Source organism: Oratosquilla oratoria, chromosome 18, assembly GCF_046742065.1.
Source record: "Oratosquilla oratoria isolate Oo_2021 chromosome 18, ASM4674206v1, whole genome shotgun sequence".
NCBI classification, from domain to species: domain Eukaryota; kingdom Metazoa; phylum Arthropoda; class Malacostraca; order Stomatopoda; family Squillidae; genus Oratosquilla; species Oratosquilla oratoria.
This window is the reverse complement of record NC_134794.1, coordinates 510,982-537,500: the sequence shown is the minus strand read 5'-3', so window position 1 is coordinate 537,500 and position 26,519 is coordinate 510,982. Positions and strand designations below refer to the sequence as shown.

Sequence of the window (26,519 nt, the reverse complement as noted above, 5' to 3'; positions counted from 1 at the left end):
GTGTGTGTGTGTGTGTGTGTGTGCGCGCGCCAAGTGGCGGTTTTCTTTTCCTTGTCGCTTGAATTCCGCCACACCACCCTCCCGCTCCCCGGCGGCCTACAGCTCTCCTTTCCCCGCGCCCGGGTGCGACTTGGCCACACTTTAGCGCCTCCTGGCGTAAGATAATATTTTTTTCTTCTTCCTCTCTTTTACTGCGTCACAACCGTTGACGTGATGGTAGCGCACGTAACTGTCTTCTCTTAATAGATCATTCTGCTGCACACCCACCGACCCACCAGCTTTTGTAGACCTGGACACCGCCGAGTACGACTTCATCGAGGCTAAATTTCTTCCACACACACACCCCCCCTCCGCTACGGCAGCCGTCCCTGGATCAACGCTAGGCGATTCCAATGTCAAGAGGCTATTCACCGAGGCACCGTTTCCCAGGTGTTCCAGAGTCCCTATTGACACCCATTTGACCCTTCGTTTTTTGTTTTTTTTTGGCGGGGGGGGGGGGAGCACTTCAACCTCCAATGCACTGACAAAACCTAGAATGGTCTCTCTCTCACCGCACACTGCAGTCTGCCTGGAAGAACTTTGGCCAAACTGTGTTCCGGAAAGAGAGAGACTTTGTGGGATCTGAGGCTGGGAGAGCTGTCCAAGTGGTAGGTGAAGTCATGTCCGTGAGTAACGGTTTTGAGGTCGACGATGCTGACGTAGAGGAGCCGGTGGAGGACCATCGACACGAACTCACCATCGATGTCCTTGCTGAGTCGCAGAGTGAACAGGTGAGGGTCCTACGTCAAAGGAAGTGAACAGGTGAGGGTCCTTCGTCAAAGGAAGAGGAGGTTAGGGAGGAAATGACTGGGGGGGGGGCGCAGATAAAAGGGAATGTGGAGTGATGTGGGGTCCAAGATTTCAGTGAGGAGCACCGGCCTAACAAAGTTGTGGCTCACAGAACATCAAACACTTTGAATGTCAATGCGATGTCGCACTTCCGGAACATTTTGCAGCAAAGACAATGGACAATTGGCGCCAGTCCGTCCCCTCCACCACGGTCTCTCCGAGTAAGAAACTCCCATGCACACACCCTTCCCTCCTTCCCACTCCAAACCACTCTCGACAGGTCCGATCCATTTGCCCTTTCAGCCAGGAGTTCCGTGGGCGTCCGTCCCCTTCGTCTCCTCCTCCATCGAGGGTTTCTGCCCCTCTCTCTCTCTCTCTCTCTTCTAGAGGAGACAGGAACTCTCCCTGTGAGGAGTGGGATCAACGTCAGGGAGACGCGAGGCCGCACGATGCCCACAGAGTCGACGTACACGAACGAGCTGGCCTAGGCTGAGTCCCACAGTACAAATACCAAGTCCTTCCAGCGATACCCCAGGATTCTCCCAAGGTGAGTTAGAGCGTCGCCACTTGCGGCGGAGGTCGAGGTGACGGCAGTTCGAATTCTGCCGCCAGCGAGTTGGACCAAGGGTATGGTTCTTTAAATTTCCACGCTACAATGTCCTCTGTAAAGGTTACCGACCTAGCCTCCTCACAGGGAGGAATTCGCGACGTTAAACCGAGTCATCAATCATATATGTATATATATATAATATTATACATATATATATACACACATATATATACACATATGTATATATATATATATATATATATTCTGTTGAAAACGACAGCAAATTCATTAGAAATTAATTTCTTTCTTAAGCTTTCTAGCTTTCGGAAAGTAGATTTCTGGGGGAATGAGAGGGGAAGAAGCAAATTTCCAATTGACATTGGTAATTTATATCAACACAGAAGTCTATGTTATATACAGAATAAATGAAAATAAACAAAACACAGTATAATAAACAGAGGAGAGTCATTAAGTGACCTCTCCAAGTTTTTCCTTTATACATATTTATACTCATCTTGGTCACACTTCCCTTCACTCCAACTGAAGATGCAGAACGATCTGCGAAACGTCTTGGGTTTATTATACTGTGTTTTGTTTATTTTCATTTATTCTGTATATAACATAGACTTCTGTGTTAATATAAATTACCAATGTCAATTGGAAATTTGCTTCTTCCCCTCTCATTCCCCCAGAAATCTACTTTCCGAAAGCTAGAAAGCTTAAGAAAGAAATAAATTTCTAATGAATTTGCTGTCGTTTTCAACAGAATATTCTTAAAAGAGAATATACTGACAAGCTTAACGAATATATATATATATATACATATCTTATATATATAATATATATGTATATATATAATATATATGTATATATAATATATATGTATATATAATATATTGTATATATATATATACATATATATATATATACATATATATATATATATACACGTTGTCACATATATTCCCATATATGTAAGGTGGGAATAGTTTTATTGCTTGGATAACGGCACCCCGCGATTACGTGGAGTGTCAGATTACAGGACGAGTACTGAGGAGGACGCGTGGGAAGGAAACCTACTCAATGGAGTATTTGTTCTAACACTCAGCCTAGAACGAAGGAGAACGTTTTTAGTTAATTGACCAATGAGGTTCAACCACCATAGACGCAATTCCTATGGGCCAATCAGAGGGTTTTTTGAAGAAGAACCAGGGCGACTTGGGCGTGTCAGAGTCAGTTTTGAGGGTAGAGGGAAAAGTGTAAAGGTTGCCTCGGAGGGGTTCGGCTGAAGTAAGTCCTCTGTACTCCCCCTGTATTAGTCATAAGACCTTTTAACTCAGCTAGTAACACCACTAGTGCTTCATGTAGTGGTGTTAAATGTTTATAGTAGTGACTTAGACAGTGTTTTTCGTTGGTAAAGTATTAATTAATTAATTAATCTTCTTTCACCCCCGTTAAAAGTTTTCGAGCGGGGAATCTTCTGTTTTGAAATATATTTACTCATTTGAATGTGAACTTTTTACACACTTGAAGTTTAGTGATTGTAATCCTTCATGTAATCTTTAACTTAAATTAATATTGTTAAACGTTATTCTGTGCGTTTCATTTTTCTTGATTTTCTTGATTTTAATAAAATCAAGTGGCGACCTTGTAATTTCTATTGGAGTTATCCCAAAGACATGGGGTCTTGGGAACTCAGTCACTCATTCACTCTTACTATGTGTTACGAGTCTGACAACTTTACAATTTCTATTTGAGTTATCCCAAAGACATGGGGTCTTGGGAACTCATTTCACATACTTAATCTATTGCAAGTCAGATAGGTGAGCGAGATTCGTAACATATAAATTGGCGACCCTGCCAGGATTTTAACGGTAAAGTGAAAGAATTACCAACGAAAATATTTAGTATTAAATAGGATCAATAGTGTGAGAAAATGAAGTTGACAAGTACAGAGGAGGTATTGGAGTTTGTACACAAACAACCTAGCAAGAAGGATATACAGAGCCTTACTGCTAACGACTTGAGGTTCATAGCACAAAGTCTAGGGGTTGAGCATGCACATGAGGCAAATAAAACTGAATTAATAAGAATTGTTGTAGAAATAGTGCATAATCGAGATGAAAGTGGGGCAATGAGAGATGAAGGAAGGGCAGATAGAGAGTCTGTCACTTCAGAATGTGAGGAAGAGGAAGAAGTGGAAGAGGAAATAGAGAAGGGTGAATCTCAAAACACTGAATCTCGATTAAGCGAATTACGGTTGAAGTTAGAGATAGCAAAGATAGAAGCTGAAGTAAAAAGGGAAGAAACTGAAAAGGCTAGAGTAGACAATGAAAACCTTAGACTTCAAGTTAACTTACAAGAAAGTAGACGAGTGCTATCAGAATCTCAATTCGTGAATAGAAGGCTCAATTTTGATGTAGTGCATAACGCTAAATTGCTTCCTGAATTTGATGAATCACAGGTGGATACTTACTTTAGAACGTTTGAAGGAATAGCGGAAGATTATCAGTGGCCGAAGCAGTATTGGCCTGCATTGTTGCGAACAAGCCTCAGAGGCAAGCCGCTAAGAGTTTATGGTGCTTTAGAGGATTCACAAACAAAGGATTACGATGAAATCAAAGCAGCCATCCTACGAGCCTGTGAATTAGTGCCTGAAGTTTATAGGGTAAAATTTAGGAATCTGAGGAAGCAATCTAATATCTCACACGTTGAATTTAGTAGAGAGAAAAGAATGTTATGGGACCAATGGGTAAGATCCCGTAACATAAATGGAGATTATAGGAAACTAGCTGAGTTAATGTTAATGGAAGAGTATCTGAGATCCATCCCTAAAGAGGTGTCATTGTATCTTCAGGAGAAAGAAGTCTCGAAGTTGGAGGAGGCTGCAGTATTAGCAGATAAATATGAAATACTTAAACCTACTGCAGGGAAATTCTCAGTTACTCCAAGGGGGAGAGAGGAACAGCCGAGGATCCCACAATCAACCTCCTCAGGTGGACCTACAAAATCCCTAGAGGTCAAGAAAGGTGACTATAGAAAGTCATCACAGATAATTTCATGTAGCTATTGTGGAAGGGTAGGCCACCTGATGAGGGATTGTTGGCACAGGAGAAAGGGGATAGAGAGGGTTAAACCCATAGTATTATTAAATAGATGGGACACCCACATAGAAAGTAATGTCCGAGAGGGGGAGGACGAGGAGGAGACCACCAAAGTAGTGGCCCTCAGGAGAAAGGTTGCCACAGACGGCATGGAGAAGGATGAGATGAAACCTCACTTGAGAGGTTATGAACCGTTCCTGTTTCAAGGAACAATCACCATAAAGGGAGAAAAGAAGAAAAAGGTGACGATACTGAGGGACTCAGGAGCCCTCCAATCAGTAATGCTGAGCAGTTTAGTAGAAAAACCTATAGTAAAAGGGAGAGTAGTTATAGGCTCCCTAGGAGGCCTAACAAAGGTGCCACTGGTAGAGGTAGATATGGAATCGCCTCTATATGAGGGACAGGCAAAGATAGGCCTAGCAGATCAGTTGCCAGTGGAAGGAGTTGAAGTCATTCTAGGAAATGACTTAGTGGGTGGAAAGATGTCCCCCACACCCATAGTGTCAGATATTCCAATTGTTTCGGAAGAAACTGAACAATTCGAGAGAGAGCATCCGGGATTACTGCCGGTTTGCGCGGTCACAAGGACCATGGCTGCCCAGAGAGAAGGGTCTGAGGACCAAATGATGCCAATAAAGGTCTTGAGAGGGGAAGACGGTGGAAATCCTACCTGTAAGGACAGTTTCAAGCCCGAGGGAAAAATCCCTAATGAAAGTACCCAAGTCGAGGCAGAAGCCGACTTGAGGTGCCTGTTCCGAGAGGAACGAGACGGCGAGTCGGAAGTGTATGACCTGACTCGTCTGTTTATGGGAGAGAAGAAAGGAGAGAAATGGAGTCTAAGCGACTCACACAGAAAGGGAGAGAAGAAAGGAGAGAAATGGAGTCTAAGTGACTCACACAGAAAGGGAGAGAAGAAAGGAGAGAAATGGAGTCTAAGCGACTCACACAGAAAGGGAGAGAAGAAAGGAGAGAAATGGAGTCTAAGCGACTCATACAAAAAGGGAGAGAAGACAGGAGAGAAATGGAGTCTAAGTGACTCACACAGAAAGGGAGAGCAGAAAGGAGAGAAATGGAGTCTAAGTGACTCACACAGAAAGGGATAGGAGAAAGTAGAAGAAAGGAGTCTAAGTGACTCACGCAGAATGGGTGAGAAGAAAGGAGAAAAGAGTCTCAGTGACTTACAGAGAGTTGATCCCGATTTGAGGGATTTGTATGAAAGAGTGGAGAGTGGTAGCGAGTTGTCAGAGGAATACTATTTGGAGTCGGGAGTACTATTCCGCAAGTGGGTGGATAGTACCTGTCCTACTGATGACGCAGTATGGTCTGAAAGGCGACAAATAATGTTGCCGAAGGTCTACAAGGAAGAGGTTATGCAGATGGGGCATGATAGTCCTTTCGCAGGACATATGGGTGTACGAAAGACCCTAGACCGCATCTGGCAACATTTCTATTGGCCCGGAATCAGAAAGGATGTAACACAGTACTGTCGCAGTTGCCACACCTGCCAAGTAGTGGGCAAACCTAACCAGTCTGTGGCCGTAGCCCCTTTAAAACCAATCCCCGTGGGAGAGGAACCCTTTGCTAAGGTAATTGCAGATATAGTAGGACCGTTACCAAAAACAAAAAATGGTAATGAGTATATCTTAACGTTAATGGATACCTTTTCAAGGTATCCCGAGGCCGTACCACTACGTCGGGTACATGCTAAAGTAGTCTTCCAGGAACTCATCAAATTCTTTACAAGATGGGGATTACCTAGGGAGTTACAGACAGACCAAGGGTCTGTATTTCTGTCCAAAGAGGTTATGCAGGGTTTGGGAGCCCTGGGTATTGTTAAAGTCACTTCGAGTGCGTACCATCCCCAAAGCCAGGGTGCACTTGAAAGGTATCATCAGACCTTAAAGACTATGCTGAAGAAATGGTGCCTAGATAATGATACAGGGTGGGATCAAGCACTACCGTATCTGTTGTTTGCGGTGCGCGAAGTACCTAACGAATCGATGGGCATCTCACCCTTCGATATGGTGTTTGGGCACTGTGTCAGAGGACCCCTTAGAGTCCTGAAAGAGTGTCTCTTGGAGCCACTGGGTGCTCCGAAAGTGATAAAGTCGGTGGAGGATATGAGGAGTAGGTTGGCCTCCTGTTGGCAGAGGGCTAGAGAAACCTTACAGAGTGCTCAAGAGCGAATGAAACAAAACTATGACAGGAAGGCGAGAGTGCGAGAGTTTAAACAAGGGGATAAGGTGCTCGTGCTACTGCCCTTCCAAGGTAACCCCTTAAGGGCCAAGTTTAGCGGTCCGTATGTAGTGGTGAAGCGAGTGGGGGAACTGAATTACGTGGTAGCTACACCTGATAGGAGACGGAAGGAACAATTGTGTCACCTCAACATGCTGAAAGACTACCAGGAGAGGGACAAAAATGATGTGGGTGGACCGGGCAGAAGTGTGTGTACTGTCTCTATCGTGCCTGAAGAAGACGAGGACTCCATCTCCCCCACCCTCGAGATGACGTGGAAGACGAATGCAGAGGTGTGGCCCCAAGTGGTGGACAAACTGGGTCATCTCCCGGCTGAGCGGCGAGAGGACCTACTGGAGTTGCTGAGACGATACCAGGAGAGCTTTCGGGATGCCCCTGAGAGGACCCACCTGACGCTGCATGACGTGGACGGGAAGATGCAAAGCCCATCAAGCAAGCCCCGTATCGTGTGAACCCACAACGAGCAGCTATCATTCAGAAGGAGATCGACTATATGCTGGCCCACAACTTGATTCAACCAGCACAAAGTGAGTGGAGCTCCCCCGCGATACTAGTGCCGAAATCTGACGGTACTCAGAGGTTTTGTATCGATTTCCGACGTGTGAATGCTGTCACCAAGAAAGATTCGTACCCCTTACCTAGGATCGAAGAGTGCATTGATAGAGTAGGTGGATCACGTTTCATAAGTAAACTAGACCTGCTACGGGGGTATTGGCAGGTGCCTATGACCCCTCGTGCCCAGTCCATCTCGTGCTTCACAACTCTTGGGAGGACCTACCAGTGTAATGTAATGCCATTTGGAATGACCAATGCCCCTGCCACCTTCCAAAGGTTGATGAATAATCTTACAGAGACCATTCCTGGTTGTGTAACCTATCTTGATGACGTTGTCATCTATAGTAATACCTGGCAAGAACATTTGAGTCGCCTGGTTTTATTCTTTGACAAGTTAGTGTCTGCCAACTTAGTGCTTAACTTGTCCAAGTGTGATTTTGTTAAAGCTAAAGTGCGTTATCTTGGTTATGTCGTAGGGCAAGGAGAGGTTGCTCCACCCCACGCTAAAGTAGAAGCCATTCTGAACATAGTCACCCCTAAGAGTAAAAGAGAGGTCCGCTGCTTTCTAGGGACTATAGCTTACTACAGGATGTTCATTTATAATTTCTCCGCGTTAGTGGCCCCGTTGACTGATTTGTTGAAGAAAGGAACGAAGTTCCAGTGGACTGAGACGTGTAACTCCGCTTTTGTACAAGCCAAGAGTGTTTTGTGCACTGGCCCTGTGTTGCAAGCCCCAGATTTCTCAGAACCATTTCATCTGTATTGTGATGCGAGTAACATGGGAGTTGGATCAGTTTTATTACAAACAAAAAATAAGGTAGACCACCCCGTGAGTTATTTTAGCAAGAAATTAAACATGGCTCAGTTAAAGTACAGCACCATTGAAAAGGAGTTGCTGTCGATCATCTTAGCACTTAAGCATTTTGCGGTGTATATTCCTGTTGGTGCCCAGGTAACGGTTTTCACAGATCACCATCCCTTGAAGTATCTTAGCAAGTTTAAAGATAAGAACCTCCGCTTAACCAGGTGGAGTTTGTTTTTGCAGGAGTATCATTTAGATGTTCGTCATGTACGAGGGAAAGACAATGTGATAGCTGATTGCCTGTCAAGATTGTAAGTGTATTCTCCCTCAAGTAAACAAAAAAAAACAAAAAATCTTTTCAAGATTTTTTTTTTTTTAACCTTAAAGAGGGAGGTGTCACATATATTCCCATATATGTAAGGTGGGAATAGTTTTATTGCTTGGATAACGGCACCCCGCGATTACGTGGAGTGTCAGATTACAGGACGAGTACTGAGGAGGACGCGTGGGAAGGAAACCTACTCAATGGAGTATTTGTTCTAACACTCAGCCTAGAACGAAGGAGAACGTTTTTAGTTAATTGACCAATGAGGTTCAACCACCATAGACGCAATTCCTATGGGCCAGAGGGTTTTTTTGAAGAAGAACCAGGGCGACTTGGGCGTGTCAGAATCAGTTTTGAGGGTAGAGGGGAAAGTGTAAAGGTTGCCTCGGAGGGGTTCGGCTTGAAGTAAGTCCTCTGTACTCCCCCTGTATTAGTCATAAGACCTTTTTAACTCAGCTAGTAACACCACAAGAGCTTCATGTCGTGGTGTTAAATGTTTAAAGTAGAGACTTAGACAGTGTTTTTCGTTGGTAAAGTATTAATTAATTAATTAATCTTCTTTCACCCCCGTTAAAAGTTTTCGAGCGGGAATCTTCTGTTTTGAAATATATATTTACTCATTTGAATGTAAACTTTTTACACACTTGAAGTTTAGTGATTGTAATCCTTCATGTAATCTTTAACTTAAATTAATATTGTTAAACGTTATTCTGTGCGTTTCATTTTTCTTGATTTTCTTGATTTTAATAAAATCAAGTGGCGACCTTGTAATTTCTATTGGAGTTTTCCCAAAGACATGGGGTCTTGGGAACTCAGTCACCCATTCACTCTTACTATGTGTTACGAGTCTGACAACTTTACAATTTCTATTTGAGTTATCCCAAAGACATGGGGTCTTGGGAACTCATTTCACATACTTAATCTATTGCAAGTCAGATAGGTGAGCGAGATTCGTAACAATGTGTATATATAATACATATGTATATATATAACATATATATGTATATACATATAACATATATATGTATATATATATATATGTAACTGCTGAAGAGGACCACAGTCAGTGGTCGAAATATACGGTTTTACTCTGTATCTCAGCTTATCTTTCTCCGAGAGTGGGTTTAAGCTTTATATATATATATGTATATATATATATATATATATATATATATATATATATGTATAGATATAATATATATATATGTATGTATATATATAATATATATATATATATATATATATATATATGTATATATATATATATAATATATATATATATCTATGTATATATACTGGTATGTGTATATATCTATATATATATATATCTATATATATATATATATATATATATATATATATATATATATATATATATATATATATATATATATATATGATATATATATATATATATATATATATATATATATATATATATATATACATATCAAATCAAGTGACGTAGGTGTCGTAACACACGAATAAAATAAAACTTAAGCCCACTCTCGGAGAAAGATAAGCTGACATACAGAGTAAACCGTATATTTCGACCACTAACTGGTCCTCTCCGGCTATCGAAATATACGCTTTACACTGTATCTCAGCTTATCTTTCTCCGAGAGTGGGTATAAGTTGTGTGTGTGTGTGTATGTGTATATATATATATATATATATATATATATATATATATATACATATACATACATACAGCTTGTTAGTTAATTTTACCAACAAACTTTAAAATAAATTTTCCATAGACAAACAGACTTACAATATTCTTGAGTAAAATGCAAAATGATGATTTGTAAACAGTGTGGTAGACGAAGTCAGCACACTTTGCAGCCAACCGAACACCGGAGCCCCGCCCCTTTCCCGGGGGAAGGGGGCGGGGTCATAACCTGATCGTATGTTGACAAACATGGGCCTTCGTAATCCCGGAGTTCAGACGATGAGACGAGTTGGGCGTTGCTGTGCAAGCAGCCCAGCCTAGTTCATATTTCCATCGGAGCCTTATCAGCGGGATTCAGACGCGCACGTCCTCCACTGCAAGACTTGACGGCGTCTTTGTATAAATTTACACTATATACCAGGAGTCGTACATCGGAACTTAATTACCCCCCGTTAACCCTTCCGATGTGTAGTCCAACACGAGCCCATGGGGGTCAAATTTGGCAGAAGCGGTTTCACGAGTAACCCTCCCCATAAAGAAAGCCGACACCTACGCCTACGCTTGGCCGGCCCCGCAGACTCCATTCAGGAAGCTCAAACCTCTGAGAATGACCTGGACTCAGCAACAGTCAGAGAGATGTCGTCTCTCCAGACAATGTCAACGAAGCCAAGGAAGCCAGCCCGCTCCCAATCCAGCCAGCGCGGCGGCGCGGCGTCTTGTGTCGCCGCGAGCCCACGAGGGTGTCCCCGCTCTTTTCCTGCGAACAAGCCCTCCGGCCTGACCCGGGGATACAACGTCCTACGACCCAAGTCTCAGCTGAACCCCGACATTCACTCATAGCTACAACTACGAATATATCTTCAAGCCCTCGTTCACGTTGATTTCCACTGGGAAGCTACGGCTTGCCCGCATTCTTGGGTCATCTTTAGTCACCCTCAGGTGGCTCCACGTCTTCAAGATGTCGAATTCTACATCTGGATGGTGACGCCTCACCCAGGTCTCTGGCAGAGACCGCGAGATCCGACCCACATGTGAATACCCCTGTCAAGCCCTTTATCTCTAGCAAGTACTGCAGAGATTCGCGCACCGCCGCACGGCAAATCATCCTTATTCAAGTGATGAAATGCATCACCACTCGAACTTCTCACCCCAAGAGAACATTCCAATGACGAAAGAGGCTCATTGCCCGAGCCATATCCAGACCATCTGTGGACTTGGACAAACGGCGCAGTCCCCGAGTGTGGAGGACGAGAAGAGTCGGACGTTGCTATGCCATTCATCCTATCCAAGGTTTCCATGGAAACCTTTACGCGGGATTCAGGCGTATGCGCCCTGCACTCAGAGAGAATTTACGGTGTTTTTGTACAATATATCAAGAGCTGTAAAGCGGGGTTTAATTACCCCCATCAACCCTCATGACATGCAGTCCAACACAGATGATAAAAAAAAAACAAGGAAGAGGGAGAAAAGAAGAAAGAGGAGGGGGAGGAAAAGGAGGCAGGGAGGAAAAGGGAGGGAAGAGGAGAGGGAGAGGAAAAAAAAAAAAAAAAAAAAAAAAAAAAAAAAAAAAAAAAAACGAAGTAGAGTAAACAAAGTGGGGCGGGGGGGGGGGAATGTGGACATTCGATTTTAAGCAGCAGTGGAGTGAAGGATCCCCCTAATTTGAAGGACGCTGATTTTGACAACCACGAACTCCGTACCCTCCAACAGGTCGGCGCCCGCCAATTTAAATCAAACAAGTGCCCTTAACAAGAGAAATATCAAATTAAGTACTCACTGTGGTGCAAGCGCTACTCTACACTCACGCGCGCGCGCACGCAAGCACACATATACAAACACACACACACACACACACATGGAAGGGCGAAGTTCACGGCCGGTGGTGGATGAAGTTGCGATGGCACCAGCGCTCAGTGTTCCTTTGGCCAACATGTACCTATCCGAGGTAAGAGCAAGAACCTTGAATGCCAGAGGAATGGATCGACGCCAGATATGTTGCGGACACTTGGCGAAAAATGACGGGGCGGCCTGCATATGGCAGGAAGCAGACGCCCTTAGAGAGGTCTTGGCCAACGGAGCCCTACGAGTGTCTCTCAATGGGCGTCTTTAGCCACTTGACCCACTTGGAGGCCTCCCTCCCTCCCTCCCTCCTTTGTTAGGAATAGCACCGCACTAACTCTTCGTCGACGGCGAAGACAAGAAGCAACCCTTACAAGACCTCATCAAGGACACAGAAATCATCCACTGCGACAGCAATGATGGACGTTTATTAACAGCTGAGGCGTTGAGCATCATTGCAAATGTTAAATGGGCACCTATCACCGGGCGATGTCCTCTCCTCAAGTAGAAAAGACAGACCCACCCACGGGGGGACAGAAGACCACGGGAGACAGAAGCCAGTTACCCTTAGTAGGATGACCTCCCCGGGTCACACACACACACACCTAACTCTGCTTTATCCATCCGTGCAATCTTATATTGTAACCAGTCGTACCCTGAAGACGCCCATAAGTGATGGTTGAAAGAGTTGTCGGTGTCATATGGATCGACATCCTGACGACTTACGCCTTTTCCTCCATATTGTGAATTTTGTTGAATTTTGAAGACAAGATAGATACAGAAAGTTAAAGAAATTTTCTCTCAAAATCACTGGCGTCACATGTGCATTACACACACATATTTATGTGTTAACTATTTATCAGTAGTAAGTTGCACCATACTTCAGTAACAAAATTAGACCAGCAGCCCTTCCCTCTAATCGCTACATGTATTTCGATCACTGCCATATTAGCCACACTTGCTGAACCTCCAGATTGTAAAATGTCAAAACCGTGACTTTTATCTATTTTCTTCACTGAAATCGACGTCATATTTAATTCATGCGCAGGAAGTGGTTTTCAAAATGAATAAACGTGTAAATACACAGAAAAACAAATAAATGACGAAAGCAATTACAAATAACGAAAAAAAAAATGCAAAATAAGCAGAGTAAAATTAATTTGTAGTTGAGCCCCTCCATCCCGACAAGATTTCCACGTGCTCTGTGTTGACACGGACAACTAAAAAGAATGAACCTTCTTACGGGGGTGACTTTATCATTCCAATAATAGACTCGTTCTGGACTAATCCCTCGATAACTTCACACGCACAATGCGTCTCTGCAAACACACACAATTCATTGACCGTTTCTTTCTACACCCTACATTGTTTTTGTCTGATTTTTATGATTACTTGCTATTTCCAAATTGTTTGCGAAAACAAAATTCATTTACTTACGTTACGTATCACGACAAAGAAATCCGGAGGATCGCCATTCGGGAGAGCTTCCTAATACTTTTACTATGAAGGCAAACGTAACATTCCATACGACTGCTTCACCAATGCCTAATCCAATTAGTTTCTCTGACACTGATTCAGTAGCTCCCCTTAGAAAATTTGGGATCAAACAAAGGACGGAACCGTGGATGGCAACAGAGAATATGGATTCGATAAATTCAGGAAGTATAATAACCATTCTGATTATGAGAAGTTCCTACATTGTAGGAATAAGGTTTAGTATTTGGAGAACAATGCAAAACAAGGTTAATATATTAATAAAATACATTAAAACAGATCTCAGCCTATGGCAGTCCCTAAAAGATTTGTTGTTTAACAAATATGCAATGGCAAATCATTTCAATGAATTCTTCACCAAGATAGCTTCTAAACTAATTGAAGCATTTCCAATTAGTTCAAGTAGATAGAGTATGGTGATTTGTAAAACCTTTTTATAGAAAACTCAACACCAATGGAAGGATTTACAATTTATGTCATGTATCGTTTGAGGAGGTGGGCAAGATTTTAGAAGATGGGATTCCTAGCAAGGCTACTGGTAGGGACAACATCGTTTTGTGAAAGACGGCACTTGTATAACGTATGGACAGCAAAATGAAATACTGACTATTAGAAAAGGAGAAGGAATTATTGAAGAACTGGATATAGAAAACAAAATAAGCAGATTGTGAGAATATGGAAATAAAGTAGCTGGGTTTGTCCCTCATATCGCATCTGGAAAGACACCTATCTATGTCCCTATGGGAACAAAGGCAATTCTCCTTTAAATATTGATACCAGCCTTAACATATGTATAAGGAGGTTGGACACTACCATCAAAATACTGGGGTCCAAGCACCTGATATGAGAATCTTAAGATTAATGGTGCACAAACGAGATAGAATAAAAAAGGAAGAAATAAGGAAAATGGCTGGAGAGACAGAAGACGCTTTTCGAGAGGACGAAGTGGAAGCGAGTGCTGGCCCAAACGAGTCTACAGTTTAGTGATCTTCATTTTTTCTTTCTTTTTTCTATTTACATTCACTCGGTCAAAATGTGTTTTCTATGGTCACATCTGTGTGGAGGGTAATGGTTACTTTTCTAAATTCCTTACAAATTCTCAGAAACCTTCATTTTGGGGAAAGGTGTTTTATTAATTAAGCTTTTACACACAGCTAACATTTCCAACAGCCATGATTAGGAAACTCTCCAAAAAGACAGGTAAATATCTTGGTACACATATGCATGCATGCACACATACACACAAACGAGCACACACAAGCGCGCGCGCACACACACACAAAAGTACACAAAGCACGTGTGAATGCACGCGCACATTATCCTTGACAGATGGTGGCAAAGGCGCCCCAACCTCTAAAAATAGCCCCGAACGACGACCCTATGAAGCAGCACAAAGTTGCATGTGACTCTGCAAACCGGTGAGGACGGGGCTCATTGCATAACATCCCGGGTGACACGGTCTTCTTCAAGTGCCAAGACACGTCCGCGATGACGTCAAACAATCACAAAGGCAGTTGTCGAGAGAAAAGGCACCCATAATGTAATAGATAAACAAGCACGCACGCACGCACACAATGACAATATAGCGACACAATGGGTTACAGAACCAACAAGGATCAGAGATGTGGGAAAGGAAGCACAAGCCATATTGAATTCGCTGCTGACTAAAGAGCAGGACGCTGTAGATTCCTTGATTTTCCGATGCTCCATGTTGCACTGGAGTTCCATGTAACTGTACGGAATGCAGAACTAAGGTACACCAAGACTGAAGAGACTTCAGAGTTAAAAGACAGATAGCAAAAACGGGACATTCCTGAGCATATCTACTACCTTGGAGTGGAAAAAGTGGAAAAACCCCAATTTAAAAGACAACAATTTTGCAAAAGATTGGTTAAAACAAGAACATGTTTCTGCAAAAAGGCAGAGAAAGAAACTGTTGGACCGAGGGAAGAATACAGTATATGATAGCTAGAAATAAGTATACAAAAGAAAAGAGGAAGAAGGGAGTTTCGAGAAATGTGTAGTCGCCAGATACAGAGACAGACCTAAACTGCTCTACTGATTCGTTGATGGTAAACTGAAGCACAGTTACAAGGGATGGAACAATGTATAAAGATGCCAATACTCGAGGAGAAGTACTGAACGGTAAATTTGAACCCGCATCTACTAAGGAGTCATTTTGAGGGAAATAGGGGAAAGTGAAAGCACGACATGAAACTGGAGCCACGAGAGGTGCAAAAACCACTGGAGGGGAGGAAAGCCGCACGGCCTGACGGTATCTCAAATCGGGTACTCAAAGAAATGTCGGGGACAACTAGTGGATAAGCTGCACGAACACTTTTCACAGAGAACTGAAAGTTCCAAGGTATTGGAAACTGGCCATAATTGAGGAATTTTAGAGAAAGTGGCGACAAGGAAGTTCCCCTGCAAAGCAGACTAGACTATTTCCATTATCTCGTGACCCACAAGGTGTTGTCTGCCGTGTTGTCACGTACTGAATCAAAGTATTCAGCATATACCGGAAGCTGTCCACTACCCCGAGTATGTTAACATGGAATATTCTAAATGCATATTGTTTTTTTTTAATAAATGGTAGGTGATGTGAGTAATTGTTATACATGTAAAGAAAAGAAGAGACTTGTTAAACGATGTGGCATCTCAGGTCAGGCGACATTGCCCCGTCAATTTTCCCTTTTCTTGTCCAAGCCTTGTAGTAATTACATAGAGAAGCTGAGTGCGAATGTTCGGACCGCTTGCAGTTTCTTTAATTATAACGGCCATACATGCAAATATAAAGAAATCGGTGTCTCCCCCGTTTTCTTTGGATGGTTTAGACGTGGCAACGCTGCTGGTTTTGCCGGCCACATCCTGTGGGTCACCAAATAATGAAAGAAGTATAGCATCTTTAACCAGTGTGCTTGCAGAAATGTGTGAAAGAGTTGTAAAAGTACAGATGACAAGTGGGAAAAAGCCTAGTGGGAAAGCAAATCTGTTTTAGGAAAGGAAGATTGCGTGTTTCCAATTTGTTAAAAATCTATTCAAAAGTAATGTACATGCTGCGAGAGAAAGATGATCGAGTGAAATATGCTTACTTCGATCTCGAGAAAGCGTTTAATATCTCACAAAAAATTATTGCGGGAGTCTGAAATGGAATTTACTGAAATGGTTGAGAGACTCAAAAACAGATTACTTATGGCAATCGTGAAAGACGGAGGGAAGTAACTCGCGGAATCCCGCAGAGATTAGCGCCAGCAGGGTTCTTGTGACATGTTAATGACATTTCGGATAAATCGACCCGTCATGCTGACTTGCTTGCCGGTGATGCAAAAATCATGAGGAGAGTGCAAAACAGTGGATTCCAGGTGGTTACAAGAGGATATCGATAAGGTAAATGAGTGAAGCAAGCTGTGAAATTCATGTCCAAGTAAAGAAATGAATGATGATGAAAATGGGTGGAAAATTAGCTCATCGTTGTTCTATAGAATGGGTAATGGTATATTTACACGAGCAAAGAACGAGAGGGATTTGGGAGTGATGGTTATGGAAAAATTGTCACCAGAAGCATACATCACAAGAATCACTGGGGAAACCTATAATCTATTGAAGAACATAAGAGTAGCTTTCCAATACAGGGAGAACACTATGAAGATTATAAACGAAAACCTGATTCGCCCCAGACTGGAGTATGCTGCAGTGGTGTGGTCGTCCCACAAGAAGAAAGATAACAAAATTAAAAAGAGACTTCAGATAGGAGCGACTAAAGTGGTTCTAGATCTTCTTGATAAAACATAAGAAGAGAGAATGAATCAGGAGCTACCAATGTTAGAAGTAAAACACCGAACAGCTGATAAAAGAGGCAAAGCGACTGAGTGCACTGGGTTTACCAACGTTAGAGGAGAGAAGAGAGGCGATTCAACAGCTGTGTTTAAAGTTACAAAAAGTGCAGATATTCTTGACCCAAAAGAACAAAACCCTGAGGAAACAAAGAACACATGTTTGATGGACATTAAAAGATACAGTTTTCTGCATAGGATTGTTGGTTCATGGAATATAAATAAGGAAGGAACAGCAAAGATCAGACTTGTTACGTCTCTGTGTCTATGTAGGGTCACAGCATTACCCACTGATTGGGCCAGTCTGTGTGTCTATGAAGGGTCACGGCATTACCCACTGATTGGGCCAGTCTGTGTGTCTATGAAGGGTCACAGCATTACCCACTGATTGGACCAGATACGAGCTCTGAGCTCTTGCCCGAGGAGGGTAATTGGTACCGAGCGAGAGTCCAACACGTGATCCAAAACCATGAGTCTCTCACACACACACACACACAAACATATGTTCTTAAAGGCGGGCTGCAGCTCTTCCTTACTACGCCCACTTGAAGCTGACCGCTGCTCTCCCTATCACCTAGTCACCCATCCACGCACCTCACCCAAGAGCATCAGGACCTCAAAGGAGAGAGGGGAGAGAGAGAGAGAGAGAGAGAGAGAGAGAGAGAGAGAGAGAGAGAGAGAGAGAGAGAGACCAGCTGATCGGTGGCCAAAAGCCCCTGTAAAGGACCTGGTAGAAAATGACGTGGTCACAGCTGCACGCAAAGCGTCATCCATGGTGGAGACCCGGCAACAGGTAGGTGCGTGCGTGCGTGCTCCCAGGCGAGATCGCAAGCACGACACGAGAACCTCAACGGCGGCATCTCTGACGCTGACCCGCGCGCTCCTGGACCCGTCATATCGCCACAATGGACGGGTCATCATTACCGACCGACCGGCTTCACGAAGAAAGATTTTACTTTTTTTTTACAGACCAAGAACGGGAACGTCTATTCCGCTGCGGGGCAGTGGTATCAACCTGGTTGACAACATGTCTAAGGAGAGACGAGTTCGAGAGGGATTGCCCACACTGGAAGAGCGAAGAGAGAGGGGTGACATGATTGCTGACTTGACAACGTGAAAGGTGTGGATCAAATTGAGAGAAAGGATTTATTAGTGGGTAAAGACCTTAAGATGACATAACGTTTGAGGAACGCCTAAGGCTCGTGCGCCTTCTACGACACGACGTCGAGCTCTCAAATAACCATGGGTGTCTATGGACGCTTTGACGCGTGGTCGTGGTCGGAACGTATGAAAGCGTCCATAGACACCCATGGTTATTGGAGAGCACGACGTCGTGTCGTGGGTGGCGCCGCACGGCGAAAAGTCGATACATGTGAAACAAGCCTAAGGAGTAGTTTTCCGTAAACTTGTGGAACAAAGTAGACGTAGAAACTGAACTCTCGAAAGACAAAAATCAATCTAGTGCAAAATTTGAAAGCAGAGAAAGAGCCCAAAAGCAAGACTCCAATCCTGTGTATTGCAATTAATTATAAACACTCGCCGTTTTCTGTTTGTAAGTGTATGCGCACCTGTGATATGTATGGGTACGCGTGTATGTATGTGTGTATTTATGTAACTAATATAAACAAAAATAGTTGACGCCATGGGCCCCGTCATGTTGGTTTTCAATTCGAGTTTACTTTCTGACTGGACTATTTCCTTCATTCATCCATCTGTAGGAAAAACATCATCTTTCGTTGTATATGGGAAATCAAACGCCTCGTCTTGTTCATGACCTCAACTTCACCGTCACATGTTAGTCCCTCTGCCAAATCTTTCCTCTCCCTTCATAGATCTACATGCAGCAATCGTGTAACCTCTATTTTCTTTTCTTTCTTTCCAACGGGGGTTTGGCCCAAATGTATTTCCTTGTACATTTTTTTCTTGTTAGACTAGGAACCATTTTGGTTGTTGTTCTTTGTCTTCACTCGGTCGTTTTTATATAATTTATGTGGATATTCCCTCAATTGAATTAGTTTTCTATCTGCTTAATGAAAGGTCACTCTCAAGGTCTGTATGTGTGTGTGTGTGTGTGTGTGTTTACCTCTTTGTATTTACCTAACTGTAATATACAAGAGAGGAGGAACGTTAGTTGGGTCTCGTCTCCTATTCTCTAATTTTCTAACAAACCTAGACTCAAATTCATGTACAGTTCCAACGTAATAAATATCCTTAATTTCTAATTATTATATTCAGGTTTGAACTTGTGTATTGTTTGAGCTTGGACTATATCACTTCCTAAGCTATCCCAAGTATTTATGCATCTGTATGGAAAACTGTATTTCTTCACATCCTTTAGACATGTGTGTGTGTGTGTGTGTGTGTGTGTGTGTGTGTGTGTGTGTGTGTGCGCGCGCGCTCATAACTATATAATCCTCTGTATATAATTTACAGCACGACCATCCTCGTTCGTTCGCCACACAAGCGAAGAAATGGCGAGGCAGAAACCCCCCCCCACACACACACACACGCATACCAATCATGTACTCCACTTTCTGAGCGTGGACCGGTTCGTTGCTGAACAGCGTCGTCCTGACCGGTGTTGCCGACCCACTACCTCCTCCTGCTCCTCCTTCCCAGGAGCGATGTCACTGACCCCGTGCGTGCGAGTGAGGCGTTGGTTGACTGGCCCTCTCCCGGCCAGGCAAGGTACCCAGATCACAATGTCAACAGAGCGATTCTATGGAGTTGAGTTGAGGGACGGGGGCGGGTGGGTGGGTTGCAGGTTTCCAAATCTGCGGCGGCATATTTCCAAAAAATCAGGCGAGCCCACGCGGCGTCGACGCTTTCCTCGACATTCATCAGTACCACATTCCTTAACGTATGGCTTGCGAGGCCGTTTCTCAGATACTGAAAACGCCTCGGCATCCCTGCCTTCTGTTTACCGCATTTAATAACTTCATGCTGGTTTCCATACAATTCCATTCAGCTGGAAGTTATAAGGGGCTACAATGTCAAGCCCGGATACAAGACAAAACAGGTAAACAAGCACAACAATGATCACAATAAAACAGAATCAAATGAAACGAATAAATATAGAATACAAATCAATAAACAATATGCTATTAAGTGGCACTACGACACAACTACCTGGATGGTTACCAGGTCGAGATTTGAAACTTGGAAATGCGACTGCCTGTGCATGGCAACTTCTTGGTTCACAGACTTGGCGGTTGACGGGACAGTTTCGACTTACGTCAGGGACGACGTTTTTCCGGTTCGTCAAGAATGAACTTTTTCTGGCAGCAATGGAGGAAAGGGATGAGAGTAGGTACGTGCTTTTCACTTGGCTACCTCTCCCTTCTACGGGGGGGGGGGAGCTCTTTGTACATAGATAGGATAGAAAGGCGGGGGGGGGGGAGGCAAAAACGGTGGACAAACCCCACACCCCTGGCCCTTTTATGCAACACTGATTTATACCTTTTCAGCCCCCTGTGATATCCAGCTGAAGGAATGGTTCTCTGGAGTGAATTGAAACCCTCTATTCAAGCCTGAAGAGGTTTGCTAACGAAAGCTAGGCACGGAAAGACGAGGGCAGTTTGCAGGAGTGGCATGGCAGAAGTTGGTACAGCCCTGCGACTCGTTGAAGAGGTTGTGAGAGGCCTTGGTTCAGTGGCGGACTCGGAATGGCTAACTGATACTGAAAGGGTATTCATACTGAAGGTCTGCCACGAATATGGATCGGCGTCGGCGGCCAGAATTCCACATCAGACTTTCTGATTCCAATGTTGATCGCCTGTCCTCCCTCTTAAGATCTGGCTGGACAAGCCAGTAAAACACTCACACCTGCTCCTCCCGCCATTCTCCTCCCTGGCCACTTGCCCCTTTTACAACAAGAGTTTTTCGTCGCCGAAACCCGGCGCTTCTATCCTTGGGTACAAGACCCCGTGTTCGATCAGCATTCCTTTTCGAATGGAAGGTAGTTCCCCAGTCATGACAAATGATGCGTGCCTCTGGTCCGCAGGGGGTGTTACTGAATTCCCTAAACGAGTGGCTGCATCAAAAATATGCATTCTATCCTCCGCACTAAGTAAGCAGTGATCTCCATTCACCGACAACAGAAAACTGGGGTATGCGGAAAAGGTACAAGATGCGGTTGCCTCCTGTGGGTGACGTCAGCTAGGGCCCCACCACCACCACTACCGCGCACGCGCGTCCTTGAGCGAGGAACCGCTGGGCGGGCGAGGGTGTAAGGTCCCCATAGCTTTGTTGCCATGTTACACAGTACTGGCTGGCTGGCTGGCTGACTGGGTCGTGCCAACACAGGGCGCTTCCGCTTGCTCCGTCTAATGTGCGAGGTAGAGGGGGGGGGGGGCAGAACGAGAGAAGGAATCACGTCATGGGAGATCGAGGAGGAGGCTGAAGGAGGAGGGGGGTCAAGAAAGGAAAAAGAGAGGGGAGGGACAAGGAAGGGAATGGAGAAGAAAAGATGAAGGTCAGCGGTAGATGAAAGTGGGAGGGGGAAGGGGAGGGGAAGGGAGGAGAGAAGTGGGTAAGAAAGGGGAAGGGAAGGGCGTGATAGGGAACGGTGAGGAGGAGATGGGGGAGAGAGAAGAGAGGGGGAAAGGATGGGAGAGAGGTGAGAGGAAGTTGGGGCAAAGGAGTGAGAGTAAAGGAGAGAAAGGGGAAACAGAGTAGACGGGGGAAAGAGGGGGACCGACGAAGGGAGTGCAGAGGATGTGTGTGTGTGTGTGTGTGTGTGTGTGTGTGTGTGTGTGTGTGTGTGTGTGTGTGTGTGTGTGTGTGTGTGTGTGTGTATGTGTGAGAGGTGTATGTGAGGCGTGTGTGAGGCGTGTGTGAGGCGTGTGTGAGGTGTGTGTGAGGTGTGTGTGTGTGTGTGTGTGTGTGTGTGTGTGTGTGTGTGTGTGTGTGTGTGTGTGTGTGTGTGTGCGCGCGCGCGCCTGTGTGTGTGTGTGTGTGTGTGTGCGTGCGTGCCGTGTGTTTAAGTGTGTGCCTGTGTGTGTGTGTGTGTGTGTGTGTGTGTGTGTGTGTGTGTGTGTGTGTGTGTGTGTGTGTGTGTGTGTGTGTGTGTGTGTGTGCGCCTGTGTGTGTGTGAGGGGTTGGTGGATTCCCATCATATTCTATGCCCTTTTGGTGCATGGGGTGCTTCAGAGCGCATATCTTATGCACATCTATTCTCTTTGTTGCCGTTAAGGACATCGCCTATCCTCTCCCCCCCCCCCGCCAGGCGAGCACCCCGTTAGTTAGCGAACGCCGAAACTATTGGTTGTTGTTTTAAGAGACGATGAGGTAACTTTATGGATAGGGATGACAGGTGGCAAGGGGGACTGGACTGCCTGGTGTAGGCCTTACGGTCTTTTGCAGTCTCCTCAATTCTTAGGTTCTGTTGGGCGTTACTTCTGAAGGGAGGTGCTGACGACGGTTCCTGGGTGGCGAGTCTCAAAGTTCCTCTGAGAAAGAGGACATTTTTTTAAGCATTTCACTCCCGGTTCTTCTGTTCTGTACATGTTTCAAAAGCGTTGCATTTTCCGTCTGGGTAAGATCGGGTAGCAGCGACTCGTTCATATTCTTTGGCAGGACAGATGCCCTCGTGCGAATACGAATGAGATGGAGACAGGAGGACGCCACAACAATCACGGGCACCCCCCGGACACCCGTCCGCACCTCCCGAGGTCCTTCCTCGACTCCGAATAATTTTTTTCTCCCTTTTCGCCACAACCAAATCTACCTGTGTACCAAGAGTCTTCTCCCACCCCCCTTGCAAGGGAGGTAGACATGCAACCTCTCTCCACCCACCTAACACACCCATTTGTTCATCGCTTAGCGCATCCACAGCAGAGCACGACCTCCGAAGCTGGTTTACCCCCACCGCTTCATATACATGGCGACCCTATACTACTGTACATTCATGCAAACGTTATGCAGTGATCATGTCATCGAACACGTCGCTCCTCTATCCTAAGTAAATTCGCCTGGCGATAACTAAAGTATTAAGATGGCCCTGTTCAGGCAAGGGGTCCGCCGAGGCTCAAGCACCCGGAAGTGTCCTTGAGGCGCCCCCCCCCCCCCCGGGTTCACGTGCGGGACCCGTTGGTGTGCATGGGCACACGAGGAGGGGAGGGGGCTCGCAGTCCCCTAATCTATGTGAACACATACCGATAACACGGGAGGAATACGGGAGACAATCTCAATCCTCATATACTTGCGCATGTATACTACTGGGTGGCCGTTTGGCACCCGGTCAACCTTGAGTTAACTGTTCTAGTACATACATATTCATACTCATTCATACATATATACATACACATAGATACATATACACATACTGCACATACATAATATATATCTATATGTATATATATATTTCAAAAGGACTGTACTAGTCCCTGACCACGCTTCACGTAACATTGGAAGATCTAGTCTCAATTTCATCTAATCCCGTATTAGGCGAGCCCTCCGACAAGTTGTGTATGTTTAAGACAGATTGAACATTATAATATATATACATACACACACACTATATATATATATATATATATATATACATATATATATATCTATATATATATCTATATACAAACACACACACACACACACATATATATATATGCTTGTAACCACGAGGAAAATAAAGATCGGAATACTGAACGTTTTCGTCTATTAAGACATTTTCAAAGTACTTTGAAAATGTCTTAATAGACGAAAACGTTCAGTATTCCGATCTTTATTTTCCTCGTGGTTACAAGCATAAATCTTTATTCACGTGTTTTATGTGATTACTGTTGCATATATATATATATATATATATATATATATATATATATATATATACATGTATATATATAAATAACATACATTGATACAGATACATGTACGCCAAAGTTAGAACATGAATTCGCGGGAGATAGATACAAGAGGAGATCACCAGTCTCCTTAAATAGTTGATTTTATACTGTAATTCAATTAGAAAAGAAAACATGAGTTATTGTTTATCTCACTCGCGTGACAAATCAGAAGGGAGACTCGGACAAAGATGGCCAAAAGGGAGAGAGGTTGGGCGATGCTTTGTGCCAAGGCAGGTTCTCACGGCAGAAGGACAATGAATTAGATCAAGTCTTAAGAGCCACTCAAACCAATCGAAAGGGCAACACCACTGGACTCATTGTCCATTGGCATGCCACAAGTGATACAAACGCCCTTTTCTAGGACATGCCATGCGCGGTAATGTCCTTTTTTTACAACTCCCTTTACCAAAACAGAGTCGGGACAGAACGCTCTGGGCCAGACGGGTTATGTATAGAGTGTATTACCTTGAGATACAGGGGGTGAGGGAGGGGGAGGATGAGTCACACGAAGGCATTACACAATATTCGCACTGCTTCGACAAAAATACTGTTCTTGGCAAAGCTCCCACACGACCCTGGATGGGAGAAAATGGGAACGCCTGCGAAAAAAAGAGAAAGTCTCCACCGGTAAAGAAGGTTATGTAAGGAGAGAGAGGAGAGAGAGGAGAGAGAGGAGAGAGAGATAGAGAGAGCGAGAGAGATAGATAGATAGATATATATATAGAGAGAGAGAGAGAAGGTGGATGATGATGAAGGAGAAAGCTAATTCCTTTTGCCTTTGCATCCCTTACGTTTTCTTTCTTCACATTAACTAATCGGCATGGACTTGGGTGCGATTTCTGATTCTAAAATCATTGGTTGTGAAAGTGGGTACACATGCACACACACACACACATTATATATATATATATGTGTGTGTGTGTGTGTGTGTGTGTGTGTGTGTGTGTGTGTGTGTGTGTGTGTGTGTGTGTGTGTGTGTGTGTGTGTGTGTGTGTGTGTGGCTTAAGAAAGTCTACCACCACATTGGCAGTGATGATCTTATACATTTTTTTCTAACTCGAATGATACTCTGTTGGAGCGAGGTGCTTCAAACCAGCCATTGTGACCGAGTCATCTCTCTTATTTCCCCTGGCCTCCCTTCGACCGGACGTGACCTGACCCCCCTCCTCAGGCAGGGAGTAAGGGAACACGGACGTGGATTCAGTGGATAATACTGCACAGAATGTACATTGGGAGGACGTCGCGTTGTTGGAGCCGTGATACTTAACCATGCGTACCCGAAAGTAGCGATGGTGCGGAGGGATCGTCGTGGGAGCTTCGTTAGGCGGTATGATTTCGTCTGTTGCTTGGAAGTGTAGCTGTACGAGAGACGCACGTAGGAGTGGCGGTGTTGACACTCGCCGAGACGGGCCAAACAAACTGGCGGACGATGTCGACTTTTTGTAAAAGTGGAGGTGGAAGGTTGACATTTGTTCTTTAGTACTTGGTAGCGTGTGATTAGGGTTTTGTACCAAATGACTGGGCGGATCTCGGTGTCAAGGGTACGGTTAGGCTGGACACGTTCCGTGAGAGGATACGACGTGCATCTTTTTCATCTACCTTGTAGCTGGCGTTCATGTGTTCTTAGATTGTGTGTGTGTGTGTGTGTGTGTGTGTGTGTGTGTGTGTGTGTGTGTGTGTGTGTGTGTGTGTGTGTGTGTGTGTGTGTGTGTGTGTGTGTGTGCGTGTGTGTGTGTGCATGCGATTACTTCCAAATCCCTTGTTCTTTCATCAAAGACACGAACTTCGGTTCTGGTAATAAGCTTTCCTGTTTCTGCCCCTCCCACCTCCTGGGGTGATAGGTCGGGCACCTTAATCAAGCTGGCCGACCAGTTTCATTTCCCAGGCAGATTGCAACGCCATGCAAAGCCAATGGGATCCCACTCACCAGGACACACATTCAGGCCCACGCTACCACAACCACACAACACAGCATTTGTCCCTTTTGCCCACTTGCCCGCTTACCCCGATGGCCGCCAGGCACCCATACTCACCTCCATGGCCCTCTAGGACATGGCCAATCGTCCACGTCTCACTTTCTTTCGGCTATTTCATCACTGGGGAAAACATTGAAGTGATGGAGACATTCCCAAGAAGGGCAGCAGCAGCAGCAGGGAGAGATAGTACAAGTTAAGAGTAACCACTAGTATTTTTATAAGGCAAACGAGCCTCCAATCCTCCGCAGGGGCATCATCAAAGTCACCTTCAGTGAGGGTGCACGTCCATTCTGATCCTGAAAGGAGGATGGGGGAGTGTCTCCCCTCAGCAGCTGCCGTCCACGGACAAATAGAATCGTTTGTCCTTCGCCAGAACGAACCAGGCGAATGGAGGAGTAGGGGTCTCCATCGAGACTTTCTCTCTCCTCAGCCTTCGCGCG

General features: G+C 44.5%; 1 protein-coding gene across 1 annotated transcript; it reads left to right on the top strand.

Annotated features, from left to right (window-relative positions):
- The first annotated feature begins 659 nt into the window (after nucleotides 1-659).
- LOC143034959 (uncharacterized) lies at nucleotides 660-10,873 on the top strand. The gene is made up of 4 exons (XM_076201303.1): nucleotides 660-770; nucleotides 5,835-7,010; nucleotides 7,217-8,245; nucleotides 10,565-10,873. The coding sequence occupies exons 1-4, from the start codon at nucleotides 660-662 to the stop codon at nucleotides 10,871-10,873; spliced, it is 2,625 nt and encodes an 874-aa protein (XP_076057418.1).
- Nucleotides 10,874-26,519: the final 15,646 nt, after the last annotated feature.

Coding starts and splice junctions, on each gene's coding strand:
- LOC143034959 (XM_076201303.1), top strand. CDS start 660: ATGTCCGTGAGTAACGGTTTTGAGGTCGACGATGCTGACGTAGAGGAG. Junction 771..5,834: donor CTGAGTCGCAGAGTGAACAG/GTGAGGGTCCTA, acceptor ATGTTGCCGAAG/GTCTACAAGGAAGAGGTTAT. Junction 7,011..7,216: donor CGTGGAAGACGAATGCAGAG/GTGTGGCCCCAA, acceptor GCTATCATTCAG/AAGGAGATCGACTATATGCT.